This window comes from Gobius niger, assembly GCF_951799975.1.
Source record: "Gobius niger genome assembly, chromosome: 21".
Lineage (NCBI taxonomy): Eukaryota > Metazoa > Chordata > Actinopteri > Gobiiformes > Gobiidae > Gobius > Gobius niger.
This window is the reverse complement of record NC_136872.1, coordinates 8,094,996-8,121,994: the sequence shown is the minus strand read 5'-3', so window position 1 is coordinate 8,121,994 and position 26,999 is coordinate 8,094,996. Positions and strand designations below refer to the sequence as shown.

Here is a 26,999-nt window from a genome sequence, read left to right as displayed (position 1 = left end):
ATAGAAACACAAATGACGTCCTACTGAGTTTAATAAAGCAGAGAGCACATTGACTTGACTGTAGGGCAGCGAACAAAGGATTTCATTAGAAAGGGCCCATTTCACATGGCCCTAATAAACAGCGCGGGTTCAGACAGGGTGCAAGTTTTCTTTTCTTGTACAGTAAATGCGATCCCGTCCGTACAGTGCTGCCTCCACTGCCCCGGCAGTCTCTGTCCCATAGCTGCAGGGGAGCGGCCTGAACAATGGGTGGGGGGTGGAATGGGAGCATATGTGTGTCTGTGGGAGTGGGCACTGGGGGATGGAGAGGTACTGGCTACAGCAAAAAAGCTGATGGAAAACAAAGGATGGAAAAATGCCCATTCAGTGGTATTAGAGATATTGGTGGAAATAGCGGTGTGGCGCCTGAAGCTGACCGGTCACAATGGTCGGTGGATGATAAATGAAATGTACTGGTTATGCGTATTGACAAATGACAACCGATTACACGAGACTGTTAATGTCTGGGAATAAAATGGTTAGCCGTTTTTGCTACATTTGCCTTACATTATTTACAAAACTCTAGGATCTAAATCTAAATTGACATGTTTTTATCTTGAATATCAGGAAGCACCGGACGGTATACATGACGTTTAACCTCTTAACTCCCGCCTGAACCGAGAGGATCTTTTTCCTCACGTCATCTGATTTTTTTCCCATCATTTTTTTGTTGGGTGTTGGGTGTTTTTTTGTCCAATTTTTATCAATTTTTTGTCATTTTTTTCGTCAATTTTTCATCATTTTTTGTCACATTTTTGTCATTTTTTTTTGTCATTTTTCTGTCACATTTTTGTCAATTTTTTGTCAATTTCTTGTGACATTTTTGCCACCTTTTCCATCAATTTTTCGTCACTTTTTTGTCAATGTGTTCTCACTTTTTTGTCACATTTCCATCATTGTTTTCGTCTCAGTTTTGTTGCTATTTTCACAGCTTTTTTCCAGAAGCTTTTGGACTGGGGTAAAGCCAAACTGGAGAAAATGTGCTCAGTTCAGGTGGGAGTTAAGGGGTTAAAGGGGCTTTCTTTGCACTTATTATGCTTTAAACTCAAACCGCTGTGGGGCAGTACCAGGACAAATACCCAGTTAGGGACGACCACACCAGCCGTATCATCTTTTTGATACTTTATTTTTACTCCCACACCAAACTGAATCCGAAAGTCATGTTTGAGGCCTCTCCCCATTTCGGTCAACACAGGTGCAAAACACAATGGCTCCGAACAGTCCTGCCCCGGCTTTGCAACCGATGGTGCCAAATGTTGGAATGGCTGATCTTGGAGGAATGCCAGGGCACAGTCACCAAACAGCATCATGGGAAAAGCATGTGCAGTGGAATGGGCGAGAGTGGGCCAGTGAAATGTCCAGTTCTTGAAGGGGGTTGCTATAGTCCAGAGTCAGACCGTGGGGCGCGGGGTTTACAACAGACATGGTTCAGAGCCAAGTGACAACAAAGGCCTCACGAGGAGGAGGAGTGGTGATAGTTCCTGGTAAGATTCTGACTCACGCTTGGCCCCTTCATGGTCCGGGATAGTGTTTCTTAATCACCCTCTGATCCAGATGGAGCAGTGTGCCCCGCAGCTGGAGGCAGTGTCGATGACAGCTCTTTTGAGGCGAAAGGAGCGGGCCGGCATGTTCCTTCGCCTGGGAGAGAGTGTTCCCACTGCGAGTGCGCTGCTGCTGAGCGCGGCAACTAATTTGACAGAAGCAAGGATCTGTCAAGAAAAAAGTTGAAATTTCTGGAATACATGGAGAGAACTAGGCCAAAGTCTGAGACATTGTTCGTCTCTGTCAAGGATGGTTCATTGGGCAGGTATTACATAACGTCTGAAATGTGACAGACACGATCGACTGCAGGAAATCTGATTTTCTACAGAATGCAGCATCGAGTGAGGTGGACCAATGAAATTTCCCTTTGCAGCTAAAATTAACTGGAAGCTTAGAGAGCACTGCTGATTTCAAACATGACTGGAATGACTGGAATTGCATACAAACAATCCTCAACCCCAGAGGTCACCACTGTGAATGATTAATCCTAAATGACCACTTTGGCTTTGTTGACCTCACTTGACCCCTGGGGCATTGCCATGGTGACTGCACTGGTTCGGTGCCAGGATTAGGATCAAAGTTTCCCCTCGTTTTGCCTTGAGAAACATTGAAGTGAATTGATTTTGAATTTTTGGTGGTCAACAGTGTCTGTTTCTGCTGCTCGGGCATTAGCAGTAGATTGCAGCAGCTGCAATGCTACATGCTAAGCATTTAGCTTCCGCACAGAAAACAGCTGCAGCTTCTATGGGCTTGTTTTAGAAAACGATGGTAAAATTGTAGCTTCGCTCTAACCTCCGTCAGCATTTTGACAATGATACAGAAGCCTGTTATCTCCAACCTGTAGGAGCTGCAGTCCTTCTTCATACATTTTCCCAGGGACAAAAAGATTTGGTGCACATTTTCTTCCACTGTGCACCAAATGATTTAAATATACTGGGCAAAGAAAAACTCTAAGAAAAATTCACCATAAGAAATTGTTTAATGATGATTAAAAGTGATAATATCATTCATCGCAATTATTTTGTCCAAGATAATCACAATTTCAATATCATCCTATGCCTATTCAATACAATATGTGTCAGATCTGGCATGTGCAAACAACCAGCGATACATCTCACACTTTGCACTTTTCCTTCTCTTGAGTTTGTGTTATTTTTTTCATAGTTTCATACTTTCCGGGCTGTTACCATTAGCTGCTAACTTTAGCCAACCCAACAGTCCTGCTTTGCTAAACCAAAGTTCTGATCTCATTCTTAATTCCTGGCATCACACGCTCTGCACACAGCAACAAACATAAAAAAGAAACCTGTTCAAAGGCTCTGTGCTCACAACCAGAGTAAGTACACACTTTTATGAGCACACTCCTTTTACTGTCAAACTTTTGATGCACTGCTGCCGTAATGTAAACCACCTGCTGCTATCAAATCACAGACCGTGCTCCAGCCAGCGGTGAAAAACACTCGAAAGCCTCCGAAACCGCGCGGCTACAGTTGTTTTGATCCCGGCCGTTTGCCATTCAAGCTCTTGGAGTCGTGAGTGTTGACTCTAATTTGAAGTTTAGAAGTATGTTTTTTTTTTTTTTATGAGGCAGACGCACCACGGCCCGAAAAGCAGTAAGAGGGGATTTCAAAGGGATCAGCATCACAGGGAGGATTGGCGTGGCAGAGTCCCAATTACAAGTCCCATCCCCTTCAGACACTTACATCACAGCTGACCCGTCCACCTCGACCGCACGCACAATGAGAATCTGCACAGCATATTTGGAAACAACTAGACACAGTACATTATTAAGTAAATCCCTAAAAAAAACTTTAAAGCTCAGGGGCACAACAATCTAAACTGAGGTTTATTAATGGCCCAAAGTCACATATCACCAGTAATAACTGTTCTATGTGATGTACAAGTGCGTCTCTTTGATGACTAAGACATTTTGACTTGACGAGGGTGCTAAAAGCTGGTTAAGAGCTCAGCAGGTCAGTGGGACAGTGCATTGTGTTGACCAGAGCTGTCAAAGTCCATTCACCTAATCTCCTGAGAATGACGGGAAGTCGCCTTATGTCACCGGCCTGTGCAAGAGGCCCGTGTCGGCAGCACTCTAAAGATAACAAATGCAAAACAAAGTCACGGAGGAGCCCCACATAGCACCACGGGAACATCAGTCAGAGCAAGTTCCGACAGGCTGTGGGCCACAGGCGTACGTCTGTGGGCATCACGAGAGCGGAGGGTGTACCGTCAGCGTTCAGGAAGGGAAATGCGCGTGGCTTTTGTATCGTAACACCGCCAACAGGAAGGGTTTCGCGAACGTCTTGAACTTGAAGGTTTTCCTGATTGCGTTGAACATCTGGTCAGACACAGAGCATATTGTCTGAGCTTGACTGGATGACCTGAGCCTAACTCAAGATGATGACTACATGATGACAAATAGCAGCCAGGGGATGGGGGAGGGAACAGGTAGAGACAGGAACAGCACAGAGTACAATATAATGCAATCCTCCACAGAACGGGATTAGTGATGGGATGTTAGTGCACCGATCCTTTCTACATTCGTTTCGACACGTTTAAAATGTGCACTGTGAACTGAAGCTTGATTTCAAAACACCCAGCAAATCAAAGTGTAATTGCCATTTTTACCAAAAACATTTAAAATAGGCATTTTCACAAAATTGTTCAGCGCTCATTTCATTTCAAAAGTGGCTCTCCTGATTGGTACCACATAAAAACACGTTATGAATCTGACTTCCTGCTTGATATTCAAAATTAGGAAGCTGCGTTTTCAAAGTTACACAGAAGTTTCCAGATCGGACCAAAGCATGAGGACACGTTTTCACAAAAGCTGCCAGTGTGTGTATGCCCAGACATTTTAAAAGGGTTTGTGCTTGAGTAAGCCCGTGCCACCCGAAGAGCAGGCAGAAGAGGTGGTGAAAAGGGGAACAGAAAACAGAGGAGGGGTTAGGCGAGTGCATAAGAGTGAGATAATGGCAGTACAAAAGAGGTGACACACCGGGACGTGAACAAAGAAATGTCAGGCCTCAAAGCAACACAGTATAAAGACACTCGTCCATTTCCAAGAAGGAACTCGCCTGCTTTTGGCTGAACACACGCTTTATAATGACTGTAGTGTGTGTTTCAATGGAACAAAGCAGCTACAATCAGAAAATACCAAATCACACGAGGGCCAGGAGAATGATATTGTATAATCTTCTATTAGAACAGTATGGTATGTCAAAACAATCCTAAAAGGTTGAGCTCGTTATTAAGAAGTTTAACTTTTCGAGAGATCTTGAGGACATACGTGACAGACTGGCAGACAGAAGTGGGAGTACTACGCACCACAAGCAAAAACAACAGCAAGTCAATGGAAGCACGGTTTTGAAATGTTGGCGAGGAGGGATGAGTGGAATATGATAAAAAGCAACGGAGCAAAAACTGAACCTTGGGGTACTCCAGGGTAACTACAAAAAATCAAAAAAACTCTGGCAGCATACAATTCACAAAATGCAAGATGATGCTGAATCTGCAGACAAATGACGATCACAAACATGTGGGACCTTAACATCTTTCACAATAAAGGAATATGCAACATTTTCACAACAATAAAAGAAACGGAGGATATGATTCATTATTGTGCATGGAGTTAGTAAATGCCAACTAATCATGGTTTATACAGCGAGTACACCTGGCTTGTGCGACTTCCGTTAAAAAACTTAAATAGTTTTTTCGTGCCAACCGACCTGATGGTGCGTGGGTTTTCTTTGAGCCAGTTGCCAATGACGACGCCTCTCCACGTCTGCGCGGCACGGTGTGAGGCAGGATGTGGTGCTGCGGATTCCTGCAGTGTAAGTTACATCAGAGGCGGCGCAGCTCTCCGGTGTGTCATTGAGCAACAAAGTCTCAGCTACTGCTGAACTCCAGCCGCGTAAAGACGAGCGACTCGACGTGTAGGGCGTGAAGTCAGAGCCAGTGTGGTTAGACAGACACGGGGTCGGGCAGCAGTGGAAATGATTTACAGTGGGTCTTTGTAAGAACTATTCTGAGCGACATATGGAAATCATAAATGTAGCCTGCATGTGGTCAAAGTGGTCAGTCTTCTATGCAACACAATTCTCCTGCAGACATTCTCACACACAGCTAAATCAAGGTGTACAAAGGCCTTAAATTAGATTGTTTAGAGTCAGGGGCAAATAATGAACCATAACATCATGTTTGTACATCGTGAAGTAGGGCTGAAACAACTAATCGATTGATCGACAACTAATCGATTACTAAAATAGTTGTCAACTATTTCAGTAATCGATTAATCGTTTTCTAGTAAAGACAGACTAAAGTAGAGCAAAAAAGACATGAAAAGTATGTATTTTGGATGAAAACCTACTTTGTTTTTAAAGTTAGGGTCTGCAGTGTTTTGTACATTGTAAATTTAATAAATATCTGTCTTTGTCTCGTCCAATCAGAAAGCAGAATTAGCACAAATAGCCTTGTACAAACGTTTATTTTAAGTTTACTCCATCAACATGTCCTCAAGCGGCGTCACTTTAGCTCTATGTGATATAAAAATGGAAAAAAATACAATTTCCATGCACCTTTCACAGCAGATTAATCGTGAAAATAATCGGTAGATTAATCGATTACCAAAATAATCGTTAGTTGCAGCCCTATCGTGAAGCCACTACAGACAGCAAAACGTTTTTGTGAGCTCACAGACATACAGGAACTTTTCTTCACAGAAAGGAGGTTTCAGGTTGTCCTCTGTACTAGGCTGTTCTGAAATTGAAGAGTCGGACACTTCACCTCTGTGGCTGCAGGCTGAACTTTTAGGATCTTTAAAAGCAAAAAAGCCAGTATAGCCAGCAGAGAGGCAGAAACGTCCTGTACCGATGATGACTCTAAAAATATTATTATACTACAGACTACAATGCAATTTCACACGCTGGCATTATGTACAAGACCAGACCAGAGTCACTGCAAACATAACGTCTGCAAAACAGCTTCATATTCAAGAGTAATGATCCTATTGCTAACGGTCACTGCAAGAGTAAGAAAATGGTGGTTCGCCTGCTCAAGTTTACAATTGCATGCAAAAGCAGTAGTAAACAAATGTATTTCAAAACAGTGCCTGGAGGACAAGCACGCATCAGCCTCTTCGACAGAGCCAACAGAGGAGACAATGGAGGGACGAGGCAAACCACAGGTGACTCAGCGAGATTAAAGCGAGCTAAAACAAGCACGAGGGCTGTACTTCCAATTCTTCTGCGAAAAATGTAATCCCACAACTCAGACTTTCACATGAACTGATTTTGATAATGCTTTTATTTCAGGAGTAGCATTGGTTCATCCTAGCATTACTTTGCTAATTGATAATATAGATTTGTGTAATAGTTCTAGTTAATGCTCCATAGTCTTGAATTTTGAAGCAGGCTTTTTAGGTCCATTAGAGTTTGTTATCATGAAGTAAACGAAAGCAGTCATGCGTTCCATTATCAAACCCTTTTAGCAGCTTCAGTTCTGCTCTTGACATTGAAAGCGTGGGAGAGCCTTGTGTTTTGGAGAAGTCCCGATGACTCTGCGATAGTCCGTGACAGATGACTGTGTTTTTTCTCACACTGGCTCGCTTCGGTCCGTCTCTGTCCTCCTACACAGATTCCTCCTCTACCCGTCAAAACCTTCACCTTTGCTCTTCCCTCTCTCTCTCACCTACAAGCTGCAGGTTCATTGGCCCACATTTATGCAAAGGCCCATGTGTTCATGCAAAAGGGGGAGTACTACGCACAACAAGCAAAAACAACGTCAATGGAAGCATGGTTTGGAAATTTTGGGAAGGCTTGAGGGACGAGTGGAATATGATGAAAAGCAACAGGGCAAAACCTGAACCTTGGGGTACCCCGGGACAATTACAAAAAGCCAAACAAACTCAACAAGTTTCAACATTTCTGGATGCATACAATTCACAAAATGCAAGATGATGCGGAATCTGCTGACAAATTACCATCACAAACACTCTCTTTAACAATAAAGGATTATGCGACATTTTCATGAGGATAAAAGAAACTGAGGATATGACGTAGGCAGTAATTATTCATTCTTGTACATGGAGTTAATAAATGCCAACTAATCATAAAGTGCAAACTGCAATAAGCACTATATTGCGACAACCCTGGAGTTTGAAAGTGTCATGGAAACTAATAAGCTTTTCTGTGCAAAATATGACCGCATGGGATTTGTGTTTTCTGCCCTACAGGCAAAAACGGCAAAAGAAAAGTAGCTGACACTAACGTGACAAAGCCACACAAACTGGCATGTGTCAGTGTTCAAATAAAACAGCTCATATTACAATTGTGTGGGAGATTAGGAGCAAAGTAACCCAATCTTAACACTGGAGGAGCTGCACGGAGCACCCACAAACTGGTCCCTCTGCACCTCTCCGTGGCCCCATGAGAGCAGACAGCCATCTGGAGCGCTAACAACAGGGAGCTAATAGACCTGCTGGGTTACATAAGGGCCCGTGCGCTCATTAGTCCCCACACAGGCCAGCTCGGCGCACCATTACATTATTCACTATGCATTATAGATTGTGTTACGGGACAAACCCAGAGCCCACAGCCATGAGACCAGAGCCTGATCAAGAAAACACTAGTACCTGCTAACCTTACATGTACAATGAGCCCATACTTCAGTGTGTGCAACGCCATGGCAACAATAGACATAAATATTACTATGAAATGTATTCAAAATACAATGTTTCATTGAAATTAGGTTACTCCGACTAATGTGTCCAATGTGAACCCCAGTCTGAGTTTAAGGGATTTTCTTTTCATCCAAATCAGTTGACATTGATACAACTTTATAACCTGCAAGACTCGAATCATTGCGAACTGCACAACACCCTGGGGACCATGGCCGAAATGTTCGCATGGATTTGGGAACCAATCACAGAACGAGGAGGGACGGCAAGACGATGACGCGCTATTCGATATACGGAGGCTTTATTTACGGCTTAAAAAAAAACAGTTTATTTACGGATCAAACATGACAGCAGCAGATGTGACGCTATTTTTCGATCAAGCTTTAGGCCATGTTCTAAATAGTTTAGCCAAAAGTTTACAGCGGGTACGTCATCGGATACAATGTTACGATTAGCTGTGGCTACGTGCAGACGCATAAAGGACATTTGTAGCGCCCAATAAATGGCTATGGACAATCGTAAACCACACCTCTCCTACGACAAAATGAATTGGTGGTCCCCAGACTAAATATCACTTGTGATTTTAGTCTGGCGTTAGTCTGGCTAACAACTTTAAAGGGTCTAGATGCAAGTTCGCCATTTTATACTCACTACTGCCACCTCAGGTCATATGTGTACCTGCACCTTCCATATTAAGCTCATGCATGAAGGCAATTCGGGCCCGAAGTAACACGTTTTTGAGTGACTGAGCTCATTCTACACATTAGGACATTGTTGGAACATGTAGGGGGAGGAAAATACATAATTTTAACAATTTTAAACTCTGTATAGTCCCTTTAAGGATCATTTGATAATGCCAGCCGTTTGGGAAAGTTCCCAATAATGCCTAAAGACTAGGGTGCCAGTTACATGTCATTGTCAATGGTTTTATACAAAAAGAGTTAAATTAACAGTCATGCTGCAAGGAGAGCAGCAACCATTTTAGCAACATGTCTAGAATGACATCCTTCTATTCAGCAAAGTGTAATATTCATGGCTAATGGCTCGGGGTGTAACGGTTCAGGTTAAAACTGCACCGTCACTTTAGTACGATGCAGATCCTCACATTTTAGCCACGCGGTACACCGTGGTACAGTGAAGTTACACCCCTACTAATGGCTATTCGAACATTCACAAACAGCATTTTTGTTGGTCAAGATTTGGACAAACAAAACTTCATGATAAGCCCGGCCACCACACACTATGACTTTGATTTAAATATATGGGCAGTTCACACACTGGTCAGCGATAGTTAGGGACAGAGCTACAATGAGACGAATGTTCATGCCAATGAGTCGCAATCCATCTCACATTTAGCTCACGTTTATGGCAATGACTCAAAAATACCTACCCTACTATTAAATCTGAGTATGCATCTATAAATACAGGGCATGTTGTACACAGATATGTGGCACCATCTTGATGTCTGGTGCCTCGTCTGCCACACTAAGTCAGGACACATTATGACTAACAACATGGGCCAGTTCCTTAGAAACAGCTCCACGGGGGAGAGCCTGAGGACGGGCCATGCCTGTGCACAGAACAGCCCAGCAGAGCCCTACAGAGCACGTACGGCTGTGTGGATGTTTGCAGGCAGCCTCACTGCGTGGCTCTGCCTTTTCTCTGGTTACCTCCCCCGGGAGCCTGGAGGGAATCCCCCCTCCCCACCAGCTGCTGGGCTCTGAGAGACAAGACAGCAGCAGCAGGCAGCAGCACACATGTTCTTAAAAATATGATGAGAACAACAGTCGAGCAAGGACTACAAACACTGTGCAATCACAAAACAAACAGCATTTCTCCTTTTGAGCTCGAGGAACTCATCTAGAGTCAAATGTCCGAATCATCCAAAGCTTCCAACTTTCTATGACATTTACAGCATCCGCACAAGGGCTGTCAAAGTGTGGGGCAACCCGGACGTCTCTGGAGCAGAAGTGCAGACGGAGTAACGAGGCCACATCCGCTGCACTGAGGAAATCGAACCCTCACACACATTCACACACACAAGCGCCAAGTCAGACGCAGCCACGGCTAATGACAGGGAGCAGATGTAAACAGCTGACAGCTCGGATAAGCCCGTATGCCCGGCCCCGACTGCTCAATGCCACCATTAACCGCCACACACTGTGGTATTGTAAAAGGCAACGCGGTGTGTCTAAACAGCAGAGTGGTTCAGTCGCAGTTTGGAGGCGAGAGGGTAATGGCTTTTTAATGGACAACTCCTCATCAGCAGGTTTTGACAAGAAATGTAGCAGCAGAATTTCAAACTGCCAACAGAGTACAAGTGTCCAAATGTTACCCCTGCAACTCATTGGTTAGCTTAGTTTCTCATATCCTGGCTTGTACGCGATCCTTTTCCATCACAATAGCAGAGCCCAGCTTCAATAACAAGCCGTGCCACGGGGTCAACTGTTGGGAAAACAAAACCGACGGCTCAAAGCCCAGAAACCAGAGGCTAGAAACACAATGATCATCACCGGGCTAACGCCGTGTTGCTACAGGGCTGTGTCCATGCACCTGCGCTGCAAAGCCCAACTCTCTCTCCTTTGTCTTTTAATGTTAATAATTACACACACGAAGCCTCTGGCGGTGCAGCGGAGAATGGTAGCTATGTGTGGAGCTTGGTTCACAAGGGTGTTCTCCTATGACCCCTCACGAGACAGTGGCGGAAAACTATACCTTAGATAAACGCTGCCTCTAATGCGCAAAATATTTGATGTCACGTTGAGTATATTTCAACTGGATTACGCTCTATGGTTCGTGCTTGGTCAGATCAATCATCTAATTTAGACAGTTGGATGTAAACAAAAATCTCAGACAAGTTCATAACTATCTCGAAACAATCTGTGCTGTTCCCTTCACCTGTCTGCGGTCACGATGTCATACCTGAACTGAAACCACAATGAATAAGAAAAAATTAAGTCCAACAATTCTTCTCATTTCAGGCAGAACATGGCAAGCTGCTACAACGCTTAATTGTGGAAAAATGGTATTCCAAAACCCAAAGGAAAAACCTGCAGCAGAGTAAGCGATTACACAGAAAACACACACACACACATATATACACACACACACACACACACACACACGCACACACACACACACACCCCTGCACGCGTGCCTTTTCAGCTCATTCATTATTGCTGAGAGTCAGCTGCTGCGGTGCTGTATGGTGCAATAGCATACACATCCCAGAGGTCAGAGCAGCGCGGCCTGGACATCACTCTAATAACTGCATTACAATGACTACATGAGGGAGGCCCGAGTCCCCATTCCAATGCTTTTCATAAACACAGTATGTGGCGTATTATTACTACTGAGGCAGGCCACCGACTACTGCAAAGAGGCTAACCTGTGTGTTAAGATACTGTGGCAACGCTGGCTTGGCAAGCAGGTTCATGATCCTGCACTGCTTGAAGCACTGTCTACTCATCTTTAACAAAAGTGAAAAGTGCTGTTCAAATAAACTTTATTGACTTACTAAAGTTTGGGCATTGTTTTTTCGTATCATCCACAACACAAAATATGTTTATTCTACATTGGATTTTTTTTCTAAAATCAGACCTGCTCAGTGAACACAATGAGCAGCCATGGTTACTGACCTTAAAGGGCTGATGAAGACCATCTATAATAAGACAATTTAAGGAATCAGTTGATTTTCTTGAATGAGATCAATATCATTAGTAGTTTGTATTTTTTTAGTCTGGAAAAGAACAGGTGGACACAGCGTGGAATACCGTCTACTAGATCTGAGACAAAACATCATTTTGCAATATATCGCAATAAGTCTTTTATTACTGCATGGGGAAACCATGTATCGCAGTATTTTGACACAATGCTCAGTTACAGAAAAAATAATAAAACCTGAAAATAGTATTGCTAATACCAGCTTTGGTGCTGGCTGGTTTAAACAAGAGAGCCATACTTTTACAATGCACTTAGCTTTTCTCAAAATGTTTTACTCAGTGTCTGGTTTGGATCAAATTTACAGTTTTTGGAAACAAAACTTGTGCTTTCTTATTAAATTCCTTCATAACGTATTAAAGTACGTTGTAATGATAAACCAAAATATTTAATGAATTAGAATAAAGTATCACAATACCTATTGGGCCCTCTGTATGGTGACATAATGTGCCATGACAAAAGTACATTGTCGCAGCTCTACAGACTGATCGTCAGTGTCAGAGCATTTACCCCAGAACAAGATGCTTGTGAACTGTTTTTCCCTTATTACACAACCTGTTTGGGCGTTTTCCTGTGATTCACTCACAATCAGTACCTATGTTGACACAAGATTCACTACATCCTCATATTTAATTATTTGCACTGTGCTATATTAGCAGGTCAGGCCACTTTGATTTACGAGCATGGAACGTCCGCGGGTGAAACAGCCGAGCAAACAAACTTAGTAATGAAAAGTAAATGGTAAATGAACAGTAGGTTCTGCTCTTGTGGATGTTTCCCCATCACAGCAGCGTAAAGCGGCCATGACTGTCAAACTGAGTTAGCAAAGTCACAAGAAGAATGTGGCGTTCCAATCCCTCTATAGGCTTGACCAACACTCACATGTGACACAAGTCATTTCATCAGCTCTGATTCCGTTTCCTTTTTCTCGTCTATTCTGTTTATGACGATGTTACAACCTTTAGGAGCTCATACTAGTTTAAGGCAGCCATTGCCAAACTACCACTAAACGGGACAATATTCCTGATAAGCTCCCAGGCTTCTCTAGTTAACCCACCGACGTCTCATTTTATCAGTGTGCTCTTTTCTTCACAGTCAGCGGGCCATGCATCATCGGCATAAAGCCTGCTTGTTCTCAAAGCATTTGCCCTGTGGGGTGTGTATCCATCAAAAGCAAGAACCAGAGCCACTGTATGACAACATGCACGCCTCTATCCAAAACGTAGGTGCATGGTCGTCTGACAATGGCCCCGCTTTGTTCGTAGGCAGGCCTGGGAGCGACTGCGAGTGTGTGTCTGTGTACATGTGCGTAAACCTTTGACCTTCCTGAGGGAAACTGCTCTGTGGGGAGGTGAGGAGGGAGCGGGGCTGATGTTATCATAAAGAGGCTGGCCCCGCAGCGGCCCAGTGCTATCCCAGTTCAACCAGCGCATTCATCTCCCCCCGAGCGTGCTGCTGAAGTGTGCTCTAGATAAGAGGCTGCAGAGTTAAGCAGACAGCAGTCAGTAGTGTCAAGAGTGGATTTAGGTAAGCAGGTATTGTGACATGCTACTGGGTACATTCACAATGTTCAGAGTTAGTAATCATGCTGCTTTTTTCTGTCAATGATGGTAGTAAGACACAAAGATCAGACGATCTCTTTCTTGCCTGCCACTTATTATCCTGCCTCATCATGCTACATAATAGCACAGCAAACATATCTACATACTCTAGATCCCAGACAAATTTGAACAGGAGGTTACAGGAATTACAAATTCATTTCTTTAATACACAGCCTCTCCCCGTGGTCCAGGGCTGCCATGTAACTTCTGCCTCGGGACAAACATATTTTGAAAAGCTACAGCAAAACACTTTTTAAGTAATTTCCACTTGGCTTGATCCAGTTATAATGCATCCAAAGGGCCCACATTCTCCTAAACCTAAACTCCTAAAAGGCTATAATCATGCATCCTTGAGTAACTGCATAGTCAGTCTCCTCCTCTTTTCCCCCTGTCTACTGCTGTCACAGGGTGGTGCTCCTCTGTTTTTCCCCCAGTGCTCACACCTTCAACAAACTTCAGCAATCAAATTGTCTACACAAAGCATGCCTTGGCTAATGGATAGCTTAAAGGCATCACTCCGAGAGGAGGGCTCATGATGAGTCCAAACATTAGGACTAAATGACTTTGAATTGTTACACTAACATGCATTGTTAATGTAAATGTAAACAGGGACATTAAGAAGCTGAATAGTGCATAATATTGGACCTTTTCACCTTCACATCTGGCTCTGTTACACAGACCAGGTCCGGATGTCTGAGTGATACAGCAGATTCTCACAGCTGCAGAATCGATAAAGTCAGGAAGTACGCTGTACATCATCACCGTAATCCCATCAAAGAAGTACTTACAAAGCTATCGCTGCGGTAGACGTGGCTGACTGCACCAGTGCTTCTCCTAACCTTGCACTTTTCCTGTTGGACTCCTCACTTCTCCAGTTCTGCTATCTAAAAGTAATTAGGCTCCGGAATGATGTAAAGCTTTGTTTCCTTCAAGCTTCAGTGGGCTCCTTACAGTGTGTAAGCAAAAATGGAGGGTTGATGTGCACGATCAGCCCGACCAACTGACAGAGCACCCTCAAGAAACCAGAACATAGAAACAAGGGTGTACAGGTCTGGAGCATTTTCACTCATTTAAATGAACAGACGAAAATACCTGTGGTGCAACTAGCCCATATTGTTTCCATCTTTTGATAGCCAAAGCTAAGCTAAAGCACCATCTGTAAAACCTCTGATAATAACAGGGTGGGTCAACGCTGTTAAAGGCTTTCACAACAAACACTGAAAGCTGAAATTAAGTCTGCGGTGAACAGGGGTCATGCGATCATATTTCAAAGCACGCATGGCATACTTTAAGCTCCAGTGCTTAATGATATAACCTGTTATTTCTCAAACCATACGCGATCGCAGTCAGACAATGCATTATGTAAACAACACACCATACTCGCCTCAACTTTTTATTAAAGTGCACCTTTCTCAATTTCTCAATTTAAAAGGACAATAGCCGACCAAAACTGTCCACGTACTGCTGTGCTCTCTCCACTGAAAGGTAACTAACAAGTATCTACCTGAAGTATGGGCTGACACACAGGTGAATCAGGAGAACTGTCACCACCACCACCTCCACTAGAAGGTATAGGGCGTAGAACGTGCCTCATTACTCCAATTGTAGACATTAGCCAAATAGGGCCCGGCTGCTCCACAGACATGTAATCAGCTCCAAATGTCTAGTATCGAGCCGGGGACGGAATTAGAGCGCAGTGAGTGAACATTAACATCCATCGAATCAGCCGCGTGTAAGCTGGGAATAGGTGATGTCAGCAGCAGGAGGTAACCCAAATATATTCTGTCTGCCACCACCACAGAGGCTGGAATCTGTCGCCTCAGCTCGCTGCTCCACCGCCGCAATTTACAAGCTTTCGGGGGATTGTATTTTTGAACATTTTTGTTGTGATTGCATTTTTGCTGTTGTGATCATTTAGCAAATGTTTGGATCTTTTTCTAATGCCATGATGTTATATAGGAGGAGTGCACAAATAAGAGACTTTACAATCACACATGTATTCATTCACAATACTGGAATACAACTTTGGAATTTTATTTGAATAAAAGTAGACTTTCTCAAAATGCCATCAGCTGCCATCTTGTTCTGTGTTAAACTAAAGGAACAGGCCACCGTTTCTCCAATACGAAGATATGTTCTTCTGATACATACCTGTCTGGTCTGTGTGCGTGCATTTGACTTCTCCCGACATATTCCTATAGCTCCAAACGGGGTGAAGTTAGAAGTGACCAAGCTCCTCCACGGGCACGAGACCAGACAGGTACGTATCAACTGGTCTAAGCTCGGGGAAGAACATATCATGGTATGGAAAAACGGTGGCCTGTTCCTTTAGATGTAGGGAGTCCCATTAGTGTCAAAAATGTAGCTGTATAGAGTTATATTGGGGTCGCAGCTGTATGGACCTAAATTAGTGCCGTAACTGAGTGAATGCAGGGTCGGGTTTATGACTGTTTTATATTGTGGTAACGCTGGCTGGGACTGTTAGCAGGTAAATGGTCCTACACTGTCTGAAGCATGATTTACTCATCTTTAATGTTAATAGAAGCACATACACATACATGAGTGATAATAAAGGCGAAAAGGCTTGTGTTTACTGGGCTCATTTTGTTATGTGAAAGAAGTGTGAGAACATAGCTAATGAACCTCTAAATAAGCTAACAATGGAAAACAGAGGTCGCCAAAATAGCTTGGCCCTTCTTGTATGCTGCTGCCCAGAGGAAAGGCCAGAAGCGTTTAGAAATACAACTCCAAAATGATCAGAGTTTGCCCAAGTGACAATGTTAGACCCAAAAGCACCTTGGTTTAAACTTAAAGCTAATGAAGTGGTTTTGCAATAGGACATTAAGCGTTTAACTCTAGGCTTTTGGGAACATACCGGCCCATATTCCAGCTATGGGCATCGGTATCGGACCTAAAAAATCCATTAGGGTCCTACTCCATGTTCTGAAATGCTATTATTATTAATTCATCAGCTCAAGCTTTCCTTTCACACTCTTCTTCATGGATTATAGTTTAATTAACCCGGTCAGGACTAGCTCATATGTCTGTCCATTGACCCCAAATCATCCCGTCCATTTGTTCCCCCACACGAGAATGACCTTTCTCGTTGCCTTGCCTCAAACTTCCATGGAACATGATTCACACAATATGCAATTCCAGTGAAGTGAATGAAAAGCAGCTCCAAAAACACAGACGCAGACATCCTCCTACTCACCTGCCACTCACGTCACGATACAACAACGTTCACATCCTACTACGAACTACTCAACGGTATCTTTTATTAATACTCCGGCCAAATATAACAGCACTTGACCTGCTTCGTGTCTGTCCTTTGAATCCCACCTCGAAAAAAAGATTCTTGGAAGCCATTAAAAGACTTCCTGTAGGATTCCTGAAACGCTCCTTGTGCGGAACTTCCCTTCAGCCCCAACATCACAGCCCGGGCGCTAAACGGCTAATCAAATTTAGCTCACACTTAAGAGATCGACGCACTGTAATCAAGCTGTAATTAGGTATGAAACATCACAGCCATCAGTGGGTAGGGTTACCATCGAGCAGGTGCCTCTGTGTGTTTATTCCAATGTGTTGAAGGTCTTTTTTCATCCCACGGGGTCCAACACCTAGTACGCTTCGAGCAGATGGTCACAATTACTTGAAACCTAGGCCTGGAGTAAGTTTTAAAAAGTGCAAGTGTAACCAGATTGATTTCTCCAACCTTGGGGGGGCCTTAAGGGGGAAAAGAGGGATTCTTTTCAAGCAAAGGTAAGGCCAAGGTGGTTTCCTGTTTGCACTGTCTCAAGAGATCCACACTTCAGACACTTTCTATTGGCTTCCTGAAAACTAATAGAGGCGAAGATGATTAGATGAAGCTGCTAAGTGAGAAGATGACATGTCACACACACACACACACAAAAAAACAAAACCATCTTTCTGGAGAGTTCCTGCAGACCAGGACGTTAAAACCAATGTTTAGGAAGAGGAACCAGCAAAGTGTGAGGCGTGTGCTGCTCTCGGCCACGCACCCATGTCTTGTTATGAGTTTGCAGTCAGAGAGAAGTCAGTGTGCTGTGGAAGTGGGTGTGTGTGTGTCGTTTACTCTGACTGAAATCAAGCCAATGGTGGAAAATGTGCGCAGTCCGTATTGTGCAACCAGTCGAAGATGCATTTTACACTTCGCCACATCGGCTCAAAAAACAGGGCCGTCCGTGAACTACAGGGAGAGCAAGTTTGTGTGCTTAAAATTAAAGTTACGTGGTTGTGACTGACACATCCGTAATGCGCGGAAGGGGGTATTGGGAAACCGAGAAGAAGAAGAAGAAGGAGAAGAGGGCGTGCGTTCCCGTTAGAAGAAGAAAGAAGCAGGTGGCGGTAAAACAAAAGGCTGAGCTCGCGGACGCAGCGGCACGTTTGGAAAGCTCGTGAACGCAGTAGGTAAAAGGAGCACCGACCTGCATGTGTGAGGTCGGACAGGTCGTAGTTTCTGGCGCTCCGGGGGAACTCCTTCAGCTTGCGGTTGGTTAAGTTGAGAGCCCCGCTCGCTGCGCCCTCCTCCAGCGCCTTCTCCACGCTCCGGCTGGCCGCTACTGTGGCCGGCAGCTGGGCTCCATCCCCAGCAGCCATCAAACGCTAGCGTCAGCCTCCTTTTTCACTTTCTTTCAAACGTCCGCCGCACTTTCATGCCCCGCGGGTGTGCGGTTCCGACTCCACGCCGAGTCCGGGGGGAAGCGAAGTTGTTGTGAAGGAATAAAAGTAAAAGGTAAATCCGCCACAAAAAAAGGAAAAAAAAAGAAAAAGGCTCTCGGTGGAGGAGAAGTGATTGCCTGGCGCACACAACGGGAGAGCTCGCTTCCACTAATAATAACCGAGCGGCTCGAGCTGTCAATCTTTCAGGAAGTGGTGGCAAGCGCGCGCCTTTCACAACAAGCTTACCGGAAGTTGACCGGCTCTCTTCAAAGTAAAAGTACAAATGATGGGAAGACAATAAATATTAAACATTGGAAGCTAGTTGACCTACTGTAGGAGATACTTCAGGGAATGCACGTTTTTTTTTTTTTTATTATATTCTGAATAGTTCTTTCTTTGCCACTTCTTTTGTTATGCTGTTGCTCTGATAAAAAGTTGTAGCAGTAAACTTGAGTAATGCCTGTGTTTAGCTCTATAATACATAAGCAGAAGATGGTGTTGACTGAAGTCAGGACCAGGCGCAGACGGAGATTGCACCTAATGTTAGGCTCAGCTCCACCTAGAGCAGCATAAACACTGAGTAAATCATAATTGGGTGGAAACTAGCATGGCACTAAAAGAAGAATGAAATATCTTCCCAATAGGCGTAAGGCTGGGATTTTGAAGTCATTCGTCCATAGTCTATTACATCGTAAAATCGTTATCGTGATTTTTTTTTTTTTTTTCGTGATATAGATTTTAGGTCATATCGCACTGCACATAATGTCATTTGTACAAGTCGTTCAGCAAATTACCTTGTACATACAGTACATTGATATCGACTCTCTTATCTTAAAAATATAAATTCAGTTTAGTAACAGGTGCTAAAGGGTGCATTGCAGATTTATTTACTTTTATTTTGTATCTTATTTTTTGATTGTAGCTTTATTTTAAAGTATTTGCACTGTCACCCTTCTCGTTGCCATCTCTCTTTGCGTCCCTTTTAAACTATGATCCTCACAGTCATTCTATACGTGATTAATAATAGTAACTGACCCCAGTGGCCCTGGCCCCTGACGTATTGGAAACAAAATATCAAGGTAATAGGCATACATCATAACCGAAGTGCATCTTCACCTCATCATAATAATCAACTTTCTGACCCGCACCTAACACGGCTCTTATTTTGGCAGGCCGTCCCGGAGCTGTTGTGAACGCGCCTGCCTGTGCGCAGCTTTCTTTTCGCGGGGGTTTCTTTTGAGAGGCGCAGCAGCTCGTGGGGAGCTCTCGGCGGAGGGGAGCGGCTAGAGGGGGCGGGGTCGCAGGCAGAGGGCGGAGCTTCATGCTCATTAAAGCATGGTGGTTTGGATTTGTTGTTAGTGTGGATGATACCGGACACACAGTCATTATATTAATATAGGTTTTTAGCACATGGCACAACAGAGTCCACCACTTTCCCTGGAGAAGGAATTGTGCTGGAGTGTATAAATAGAACTTAAAGCCACACCACATAGAATTTTACGGTGTGCCTTTACATTATATTATGCTCCATTGTATGTATACATTTTTAGGGGGTATTTATTCGTGTTATCTATTATACTGTACTTTTTGATTATTTTGGCCTGACATCACCTGCTTCCATAGCCCGTAGAAGATTTCATTTGAAGTGTCAGAATTTGAAACCTTGTATGTTATATTGCTTTATTATAGAATATTTCCAAGGCTAAGGATGAGATGAAATGTTTTATTATATTCACTTAATCACTTGCTAAATTCCAATTATTAATAGACCACTATGATTTACATGAAGCTTTGACAGAATCCCATTTCTCCTATGGGAGCTGGTGCGTGATAAGAACAGCCGGTCCTCCATTGTTCTGAATAAAATGTAATGTCATATTAATTACATTTGTCCGGGGCGTCCTCTTTGGTTTCTATCCAAACACAGGATTACACTGACTGGGAGCTAAATTAGCAGTGGCTTTTTGTGCTGTGTGTAAATCTACATGAGATCGCACGTGCAGCGTCAGCAGGTCTATACACCCCATATTCTCCCCACACATACACTCACTTCTATGGGCATTAGCATTGCCCCCTCATCATCATGCATTCATTTTTTGCTTATAGCCCCCTTGGTTCCTCCCTCCCGTGGTCTCCGGCGTCCCATTGGACCATCTGTCAAAGTCCAGGCAGTCCGGGTGCCCAGCTGCGGTCAGGCTGGTGGGGGGGGGACTTTCACTATAGACTGGTAAAAGCCATTAACTGTCAGCGGTTAAGTCATCCTGTCCGGTGTGTTCTGTGAGAGATTAAACTGCTCGCTTGATGCCTCCCCCACGCAATGAGATAGTGGAGCAGCGCCTTGTCTGCTGTTAAATGTGTTTAGTATCAGCAGAATTTCATTTAGGAGCTGATTATGGCCTAAAATAAAGTCACGTCTGGTCAAGGCTGTAATCACAAGTCAGACATAATAACAGTTTTTGCACCTCCATGCCAAATGATTATGGTTTACTGTGGCTTTCAATGGGCAGTTAACGGCAAAGATAATGCTGAAAGAAAGGCATAAATACAGCTGGCCGGACACTAATGACCAAATGATATGCAATTATAAAACCGCTTTTGAAAAAGAAATTGCTATTGTTTGCGTGCAGTGTGAAGACATGCAGAGCGAGGTGTTGTCAGAAACTACGTTGCCAAATAATTGACCATTTCATATCTTGTGAAGTATGGTGATTCGATTTGAGAAAAAAATCTTCATTCACTTCATAGAAACATCACAAGTCCATGTTAAAAAAGAAATGGAAAATGATTGCGGCTTCAGAAAAATGATATGACCAAGAAAAAAGAAGCAAATTACAGCACATTAGTGAAATCATTTTCAATTTCAACCCATGGGGCAAAATTAGAAGCGCTATAGGAACCAAAGTATTTTTATGAATAAAGTAGTCTGGTATGTGAACAACGGATTTGGGATGCGAAGAGGGTCATTCAGATGTTATTATTTAGAAAAATAGATAGATATAGAATAAAATGGTCATCCATTTTCTTCCGCTTTATCCCGAGTTGTGTTGCAGCAGTCTGAGCAGCGGAGATGCCCAGACTTCCCTCTCCATGCACACTTCCTCCAGCCTTTCTGGAGGAACAACAACATGGCCCAAAATGGCTCGATAATATATTCCACAACAAATGTTTTTTATTTATTTATTGGTTTATTTGGTCTGGACAGTGCAAGTTACACCGGAACAATGAACAAGCCACACCGGATTGCAGCCTTGGGCTAATTTCCATCCGTCGCCCCCCCATGTGCGCTCTCACACACACTCTCATACATCCTGGCCTATTGTACATGTTTTTAGTGGTGGGGAAACCTACGCAGACACAGGGAGAACATGCAAACTCCACGCAGAAAGGCCCCGTCCCTGGTGGGAAGCGAACCTTCTATCTGTGAAGCAGGAGCGCTAAACCTCACACTGCCATGCTTGTTGAGAAGCTTCATCATGGCAGAGTGATGTGTCCTTCACTAAACGCTAAAAAACAGCAACAAACACACACACTGCTACATTGAAAAGGGTTCAAGGGGACGGAGATATGACTCCTGAGGGCGTTACACTAAACTGCAGGGGTGATCTGTGCGCATCAGCGTCTGACACAAACTCCAAACAAAAGAGCCCTAATCCCGCTGATAATGAGTGTGAATATTCATGTTCGTCTATGACCCACATGCTCTGGACGTGATGTCATCAGTTCCCACACTGACCACTCGAACGTAAGTAATGTATTTACTAAGCTATTACAAAAATGTGAAGTATGAGTAGGATTCAAGTGACCCCATCCATATAGAAACTGCATATATTTCCAAGTACATACATGGTCAAAGAATTAAAAGACTGGATTCACTAAATGCCTCCATAGTTTCAGGCAAAGCATTATATAATATTATCCAGACTCTCATATCTCGGGCCTTGTTCGTGACCCAGTAATGACCAATGACTTTCCCATCAAACGTCTCAGCTCTAACGTGCTCCTGAGAGTGACATCACCATTTCCCACGCTCTTTGTTTGTCCCTACTTCCTCTACGCTCCCAATTCTCATCTGCCACATCCTCCAGTTTTCCCCCAAGTGGGTCAAAGAAACATACGATTTCCTTATATACTTCTCTCTTTGGGCCTTTTTTTATTTACTAAACTGCAACAGGAAGGGCGACCGATTTGGGATTTCTTATTTTTGTCCCCACAGATGTAGATGAGCCAATCAAACCCTGACGTTGTGTTTGTAATGGGTTCTTCATGTGTGAACGCATACCTCTGTCTCTAAGATGTTGCATATTCGGAACAGCTTATCAGGTGACTGTGCTGCTCGACCATCTCCTTAGTGGACCATCCTCCAAACGATGGGTCAGAAAGTGAGCCTGAAAAACTGGATCTGAGGAGTGATCAGGAATGATAAAGTTAGATTTTTTTGGAGTAAACAAACAAAATAACAAACAGCAGTAGAAGCTACGGTGGAAAGAAGTAAAGAAGTTGGGTTTCATCTGACTCGGAAAAGCCGGAAGGTTGAACTTTTTGAACTCCGGAGTCAGATACAAGCCACATTCTCAGCCGCTGTGCATTGTTACCGAAACGAAACCGCACACAGAAACTGCACCTGTTTATCAGAGGGACGATAATAAACCAAAGCTTTCAAGTCCGTAGTACCTCTTTTTCAACTCAGTAAGTTGACCTACTGTGAAACCATATATCACCACTTAGAACAGAAAAATATGTGTTCCGAAGAAAGAATATTTGTACAACTGCTGCTTACTTGTGGAATTTAGTGATAAAGGACATGTAGCAGAAATGTAGCAGTACTAATCTAGGTGGAGGTCAAGGCACAGACAGAGAGCGGAGTGGTGAAAGGGAGTGATGCCTGAGAATGAGTGGTATGTGTGGAAACGTGACCAGCCCACCACCAACTGTGAGTGTGATGCTGTCTCAGAGCCACAGACTGGAGCCCGGACGGAGCGTAAAGAGCTGAGAGAATAATGCCCTGCCTTCTAACACCTTCAGCAGACAGAGACAAAGAAACACTGAGCACTTGATCACATTGTCGCATTGATTTGGTTCAGTATCTTTTTGCATTTTTGTTGCCCGAGCCAGTGTATAAAAAATAAAAATACAACACATTGATACATAGAGAAAGGGTGAAATGTAAAGAGGTAAAAATAGTGCAGCCAGTATGTATTCACAAAAGGGAAAAGGAGTTTTGTGAGTCAATATTGAACTAACCAGAGAGCTAACACATCAGTCTAGCTGATAAAACTAATACCAAGAACTTAAATGTTAAAACCGCCATTTTACTAAAAAGGTAATAACTAAAAAAAATAAAACACACGTTAAAGGCGTTGCAAAACTTTGAGGGGGCTGTTTTATGTGGACGCATTGTTTATATACAATACTGCCATCGTGTGACCATAATAGGAATCGCAAAATTCCTTGTTAGCCTAGTCTTTTTTTTGTTAGTGAACGTTCGTTGACTGATATGAAGGGGAAAGGTCATAATATGTATCTACTGCATTTTGTCAAGGATAGTAAAACAATAAGGCAGTATTTAGCAAGACCTTTCGGAGTAAGCAGCAATGTTGACTTGATTATAATCTGTGATACTCAAAACTGCATAAAATGCATCATAGGCTTCAAATACGTAACCTTTACATAAACAAATGTGTCTCAGTGTTAAATTTACATGCTAAGATATATCCAAAGACATGCCAGTATGTTTTGAGCTTATGACTTATTTGCATATGAAGCAATCTTTAGCGTAAAAATCCTACATTTACCTGTAACATCACAACAATAGAAGCGAACGTTAAGCCACAGAACTACATTTCCCATGTAAATTTGCGCAGGAGCCCAACGCTTTTCCCGCAAAGTCACGTAGTCGACTGCTGATTGGACAAACGCTCTGCCAAGAACCGTAAGCCGATGAGCGATTGGTCCGCGCTTTCCTTGTAGTTACCCGGATGCAGACAGGGTACATATTAGCCACAATTGAAGGCGGGGGTTGTAGTTCAAACCGACACTCGGTGCTCAACAGTAAGCTACATCAGGGTTTCGCTCCAGTGTCCACGAACCGTAGAGGATTTTTAAGATGGTAAATCATAGCATCTCTATTTCGCATCCGCATACTCTGTGTTACGGAGTAGCGAATTTGTCCCATATTTATTATCTAAGGTGTGTGATAAAATGAAGCTAACAGTTAGCCGCTAACATTAGCTTAGCACCTATGCTAACTCTTCGTTTTTACGTTTGGTTTCGGGCGCTGCTTGTGCGCTCATTTTAATCCTGAGATTGTTTTACTTCGTGTGAAAAAGCGACTTAAGGCAATTTAATGTTGTGTTTTAACAGGCTGGTGGTAAGGCAGGCAAGGACTCCGGAAAGACCAAGACGAAGGCTATTTCGCGCTCACAGAGAGCCGGGCTGCAGGTTTGTACAGCGTTTCATTCATTTCCTTGAGCTAAGCTATCATATGCTAATGTTTGTTTGTTTTTTCTTCTAACCAATCGTATTATTTTCTACCTGTTAGCTGTCCTTGTTTGACTAAGAATCTTCTTCTCTACAGTTTCCAGTGGGTCGTATCCACAGACATCTCAAGTCTAGGACCACTAGCCACGGCAGAGTGGGAGCCACCGCCGCCGTCTACAGCGCGGCCATTCTTGAATACCTGACTGCCGAGGTAACGTAAACAATACATGCATCTGCCCAGGGTCACGAGTTATTCAGATATATGAATGAACGTAGCCGTTGTGTTGCTGGTTTATGACGTGAAATGTGTGTTGTAGGTGCTGGAGTTGGCAGGAAATGCATCAAAGGATCTCAAAGTGAAGCGTATTACTCCACGCCACTTGCAGCTGGCCATTAGAGGAGATGAAGAGCTGGATTCACTCATCAAAGCTACCATTGCTGGTGGAGGTAAGCAGCTAATGCTTTCGACCCTGAGATGGGTGGTTCTGTTTGGTACATAGTGATTTGGAATAAAACTTGTATCGTTTCTGTCTTTCAGGTGTTATTCCCCACATCCACAAGTCTCTGATTGGAAAGAAGGGCCAGCAGAAAACTGTATAACCTGAAGTGCTCTAAAGTTGTGCCATCTCAGGACGAAGTCTGCATCAATTGGTTAAATGTCTTAGTGTAGAACGCCTTTAGGGTTATTTGTATGGTTGAGCTTGCATTTACTCACCTGGGGTATTTTTTAAAAAGTGGCTTCAAAGAAGCTCATTTGTGTTTTTTGCCTTTCGTTTGGTGCTACAGTTGTGTTAACCTGCTTTTTGTGGCATTCCCATGTAAAGTGTCGTTTTAATAAAGCTCTTAATGGGCATTTGTTTCATCCATTTTTAATTAATTTCTATTTGGTCGTTTTCTATTTTAAAATGTTTAACTTGGAGTACACTTGGAGGGCTTTCCCCATTAAATCAAGATACCGGGACAACTAAACAGAAACGTGTTGCGACCCTCAAGATGGTGTTTTGCATGAACTCAAGCATGTTTATGTAAGCTGACCACTGGGAAGATCTAAACATACTGATTCCTTTCAATAAAGATGGACTCGCCTGGGCATGACTGTTTTTCTTTATTGGAATCAGCCAGTCAAAACACTTTTCCGATGTCTTATGAGTTTTTCCCATTTGTGCAAGCTGTTTAGTCTGAATTGATAAAATTAAATAATGGAAAGGTTACTGGGGGTTCTTTCCACTAGAGGGCGTGATGACACCAGGCAAGTCTTACAACCGCAAGTTTTTACTCCAGGATGATTTGATGTACAGCGTGATATGTAAGCTACAATAGACCTGAGTGATCTTTGTATTTCCAGTCTCTACACTCTGCAGCAATAGAAATGTTCTATCTGCGTGACACTGGCTTGCATTCATTATTCGGGGACATCTGAGTAACCGCTGGGCACATCTGTCACGCTGGCATAACAAGCGCCTTCCAGCAGAGGGCGACACAGACCTAAATCAACTTGAGAGGGAGAGAACATTTTATTTTTACAACTAGACACTTTTTGTTTAGGATTAGAGTGGTCCCCAAAGAGACCGTAGTAACAATAACACATTGTATTTATATTGCACTTTAGATTTCAATTGTTGCCATGTTGTCTTAGCTAGTTGGCTTCTTGTCTGTTTAAGATTTATTTTGAAGTCCTAAAAAGCGCAACTTGGTAATGAGGCTTTGCCCCAGCTCCAGCCGCGCCATTCAAGCTTAAGTCAATTAAGAGTGGGCTCAGGGTGTGCAGGGGGTCCCTTTTTCATTTGGCTCTAATTAAAACACAGGAAGTAGGGCACGACGCTCACCTCGCTCAGAGCTGGACACGGTGCGCTCCGGTACCGCTCTGGAAGCCATTTGCACATCTGGCCAGCTCCCTGGAAACACACTCGCATTTATTTACCGGGTTTAGAGCTCCTAAACAACACGTCCTCACACTTTGAGCAATATTGTTTTTTTTTTCTTTCGGAACAAACATAAAAACATGTAATTTTCTGGACTATATTGCTTTGTACAATAGTTTTAAAGGAACAGGCCACCGTTTTTTCACACAATGATGTGTTCGTACCTGAGCTTAGACGAGTTGATGCGTACCTGTCTGGTCTTTGCGCGTGCGCTCAGTCACGCAAAACGATCAAAGATGTTGTTAGCATTTGGCCTCTCCCAGCATATTCCTATAGCTCCAGTTGGAAGCTACTACGCTCTTCCACTGGCACAAAGACCAGACAGGTACGTATCAA

The 26,999-nt window shown here is 43.4% G+C and overlaps 2 protein-coding genes across 4 annotated transcripts in view; one reads left to right on the top strand and one right to left on the bottom strand.

Annotated features, from left to right (window-relative positions):
* Positions 1 to 18,462, bottom strand: part of lrch4 (leucine-rich repeats and calponin homology (CH) domain containing 4) — a 44,002-nt gene extending 25,540 nt beyond the window's left edge. For 2 of the 3 annotated variants that reach the window (XM_079579817.1, XM_079579815.1), the window contains exon 1: positions 18,030 to 18,461. In XM_079579817.1, coding sequence (XP_079435943.1) covers positions 18,030 to 18,201 — 172 coding nt within the window. In that variant the 5' untranslated portion in view covers positions 18,202 to 18,461. Of the gene's footprint in view, positions 1 to 18,029 lie in introns of all 3 variants that reach the window. The other variant, XM_079579816.1, reaches the window with a different exon arrangement.
* Positions 18,463 to 24,261: 5,799 nt separating this feature from the next.
* Positions 24,262 to 25,831, top strand: LOC306980585 (histone H2A.Z). Its single transcript, XM_079580011.1, has 5 exons — positions 24,262 to 24,370; positions 24,625 to 24,702; positions 24,839 to 24,952; positions 25,059 to 25,188; positions 25,280 to 25,831. Exons 1-5 carry the CDS (start codon positions 24,368 to 24,370, stop codon positions 25,339 to 25,341), a joined length of 387 nt encoding a protein of 128 aa, XP_079436137.1. The 5' UTR covers positions 24,262 to 24,367; the 3' UTR covers positions 25,342 to 25,831.
* The last annotated feature ends 1,168 nt before the right edge of the window (positions 25,832 to 26,999 follow it).

Bases quoted from the DNA above. Each gene is read 5' to 3' on its own strand.
- LOC306980585 (XM_079580011.1), top strand. The intron at 24,953-25,058 runs GTAACGTAAACA...TGTGTGTTGTAG, and splicing joins TTGAATACCTGACTGCCGAG to GTGCTGGAGTTGGCAGGAAA. The intron at 25,189-25,279 runs GTAAGCAGCTAA...TCTGTCTTTCAG, and splicing joins AGCTACCATTGCTGGTGGAG to GTGTTATTCCCCACATCCAC.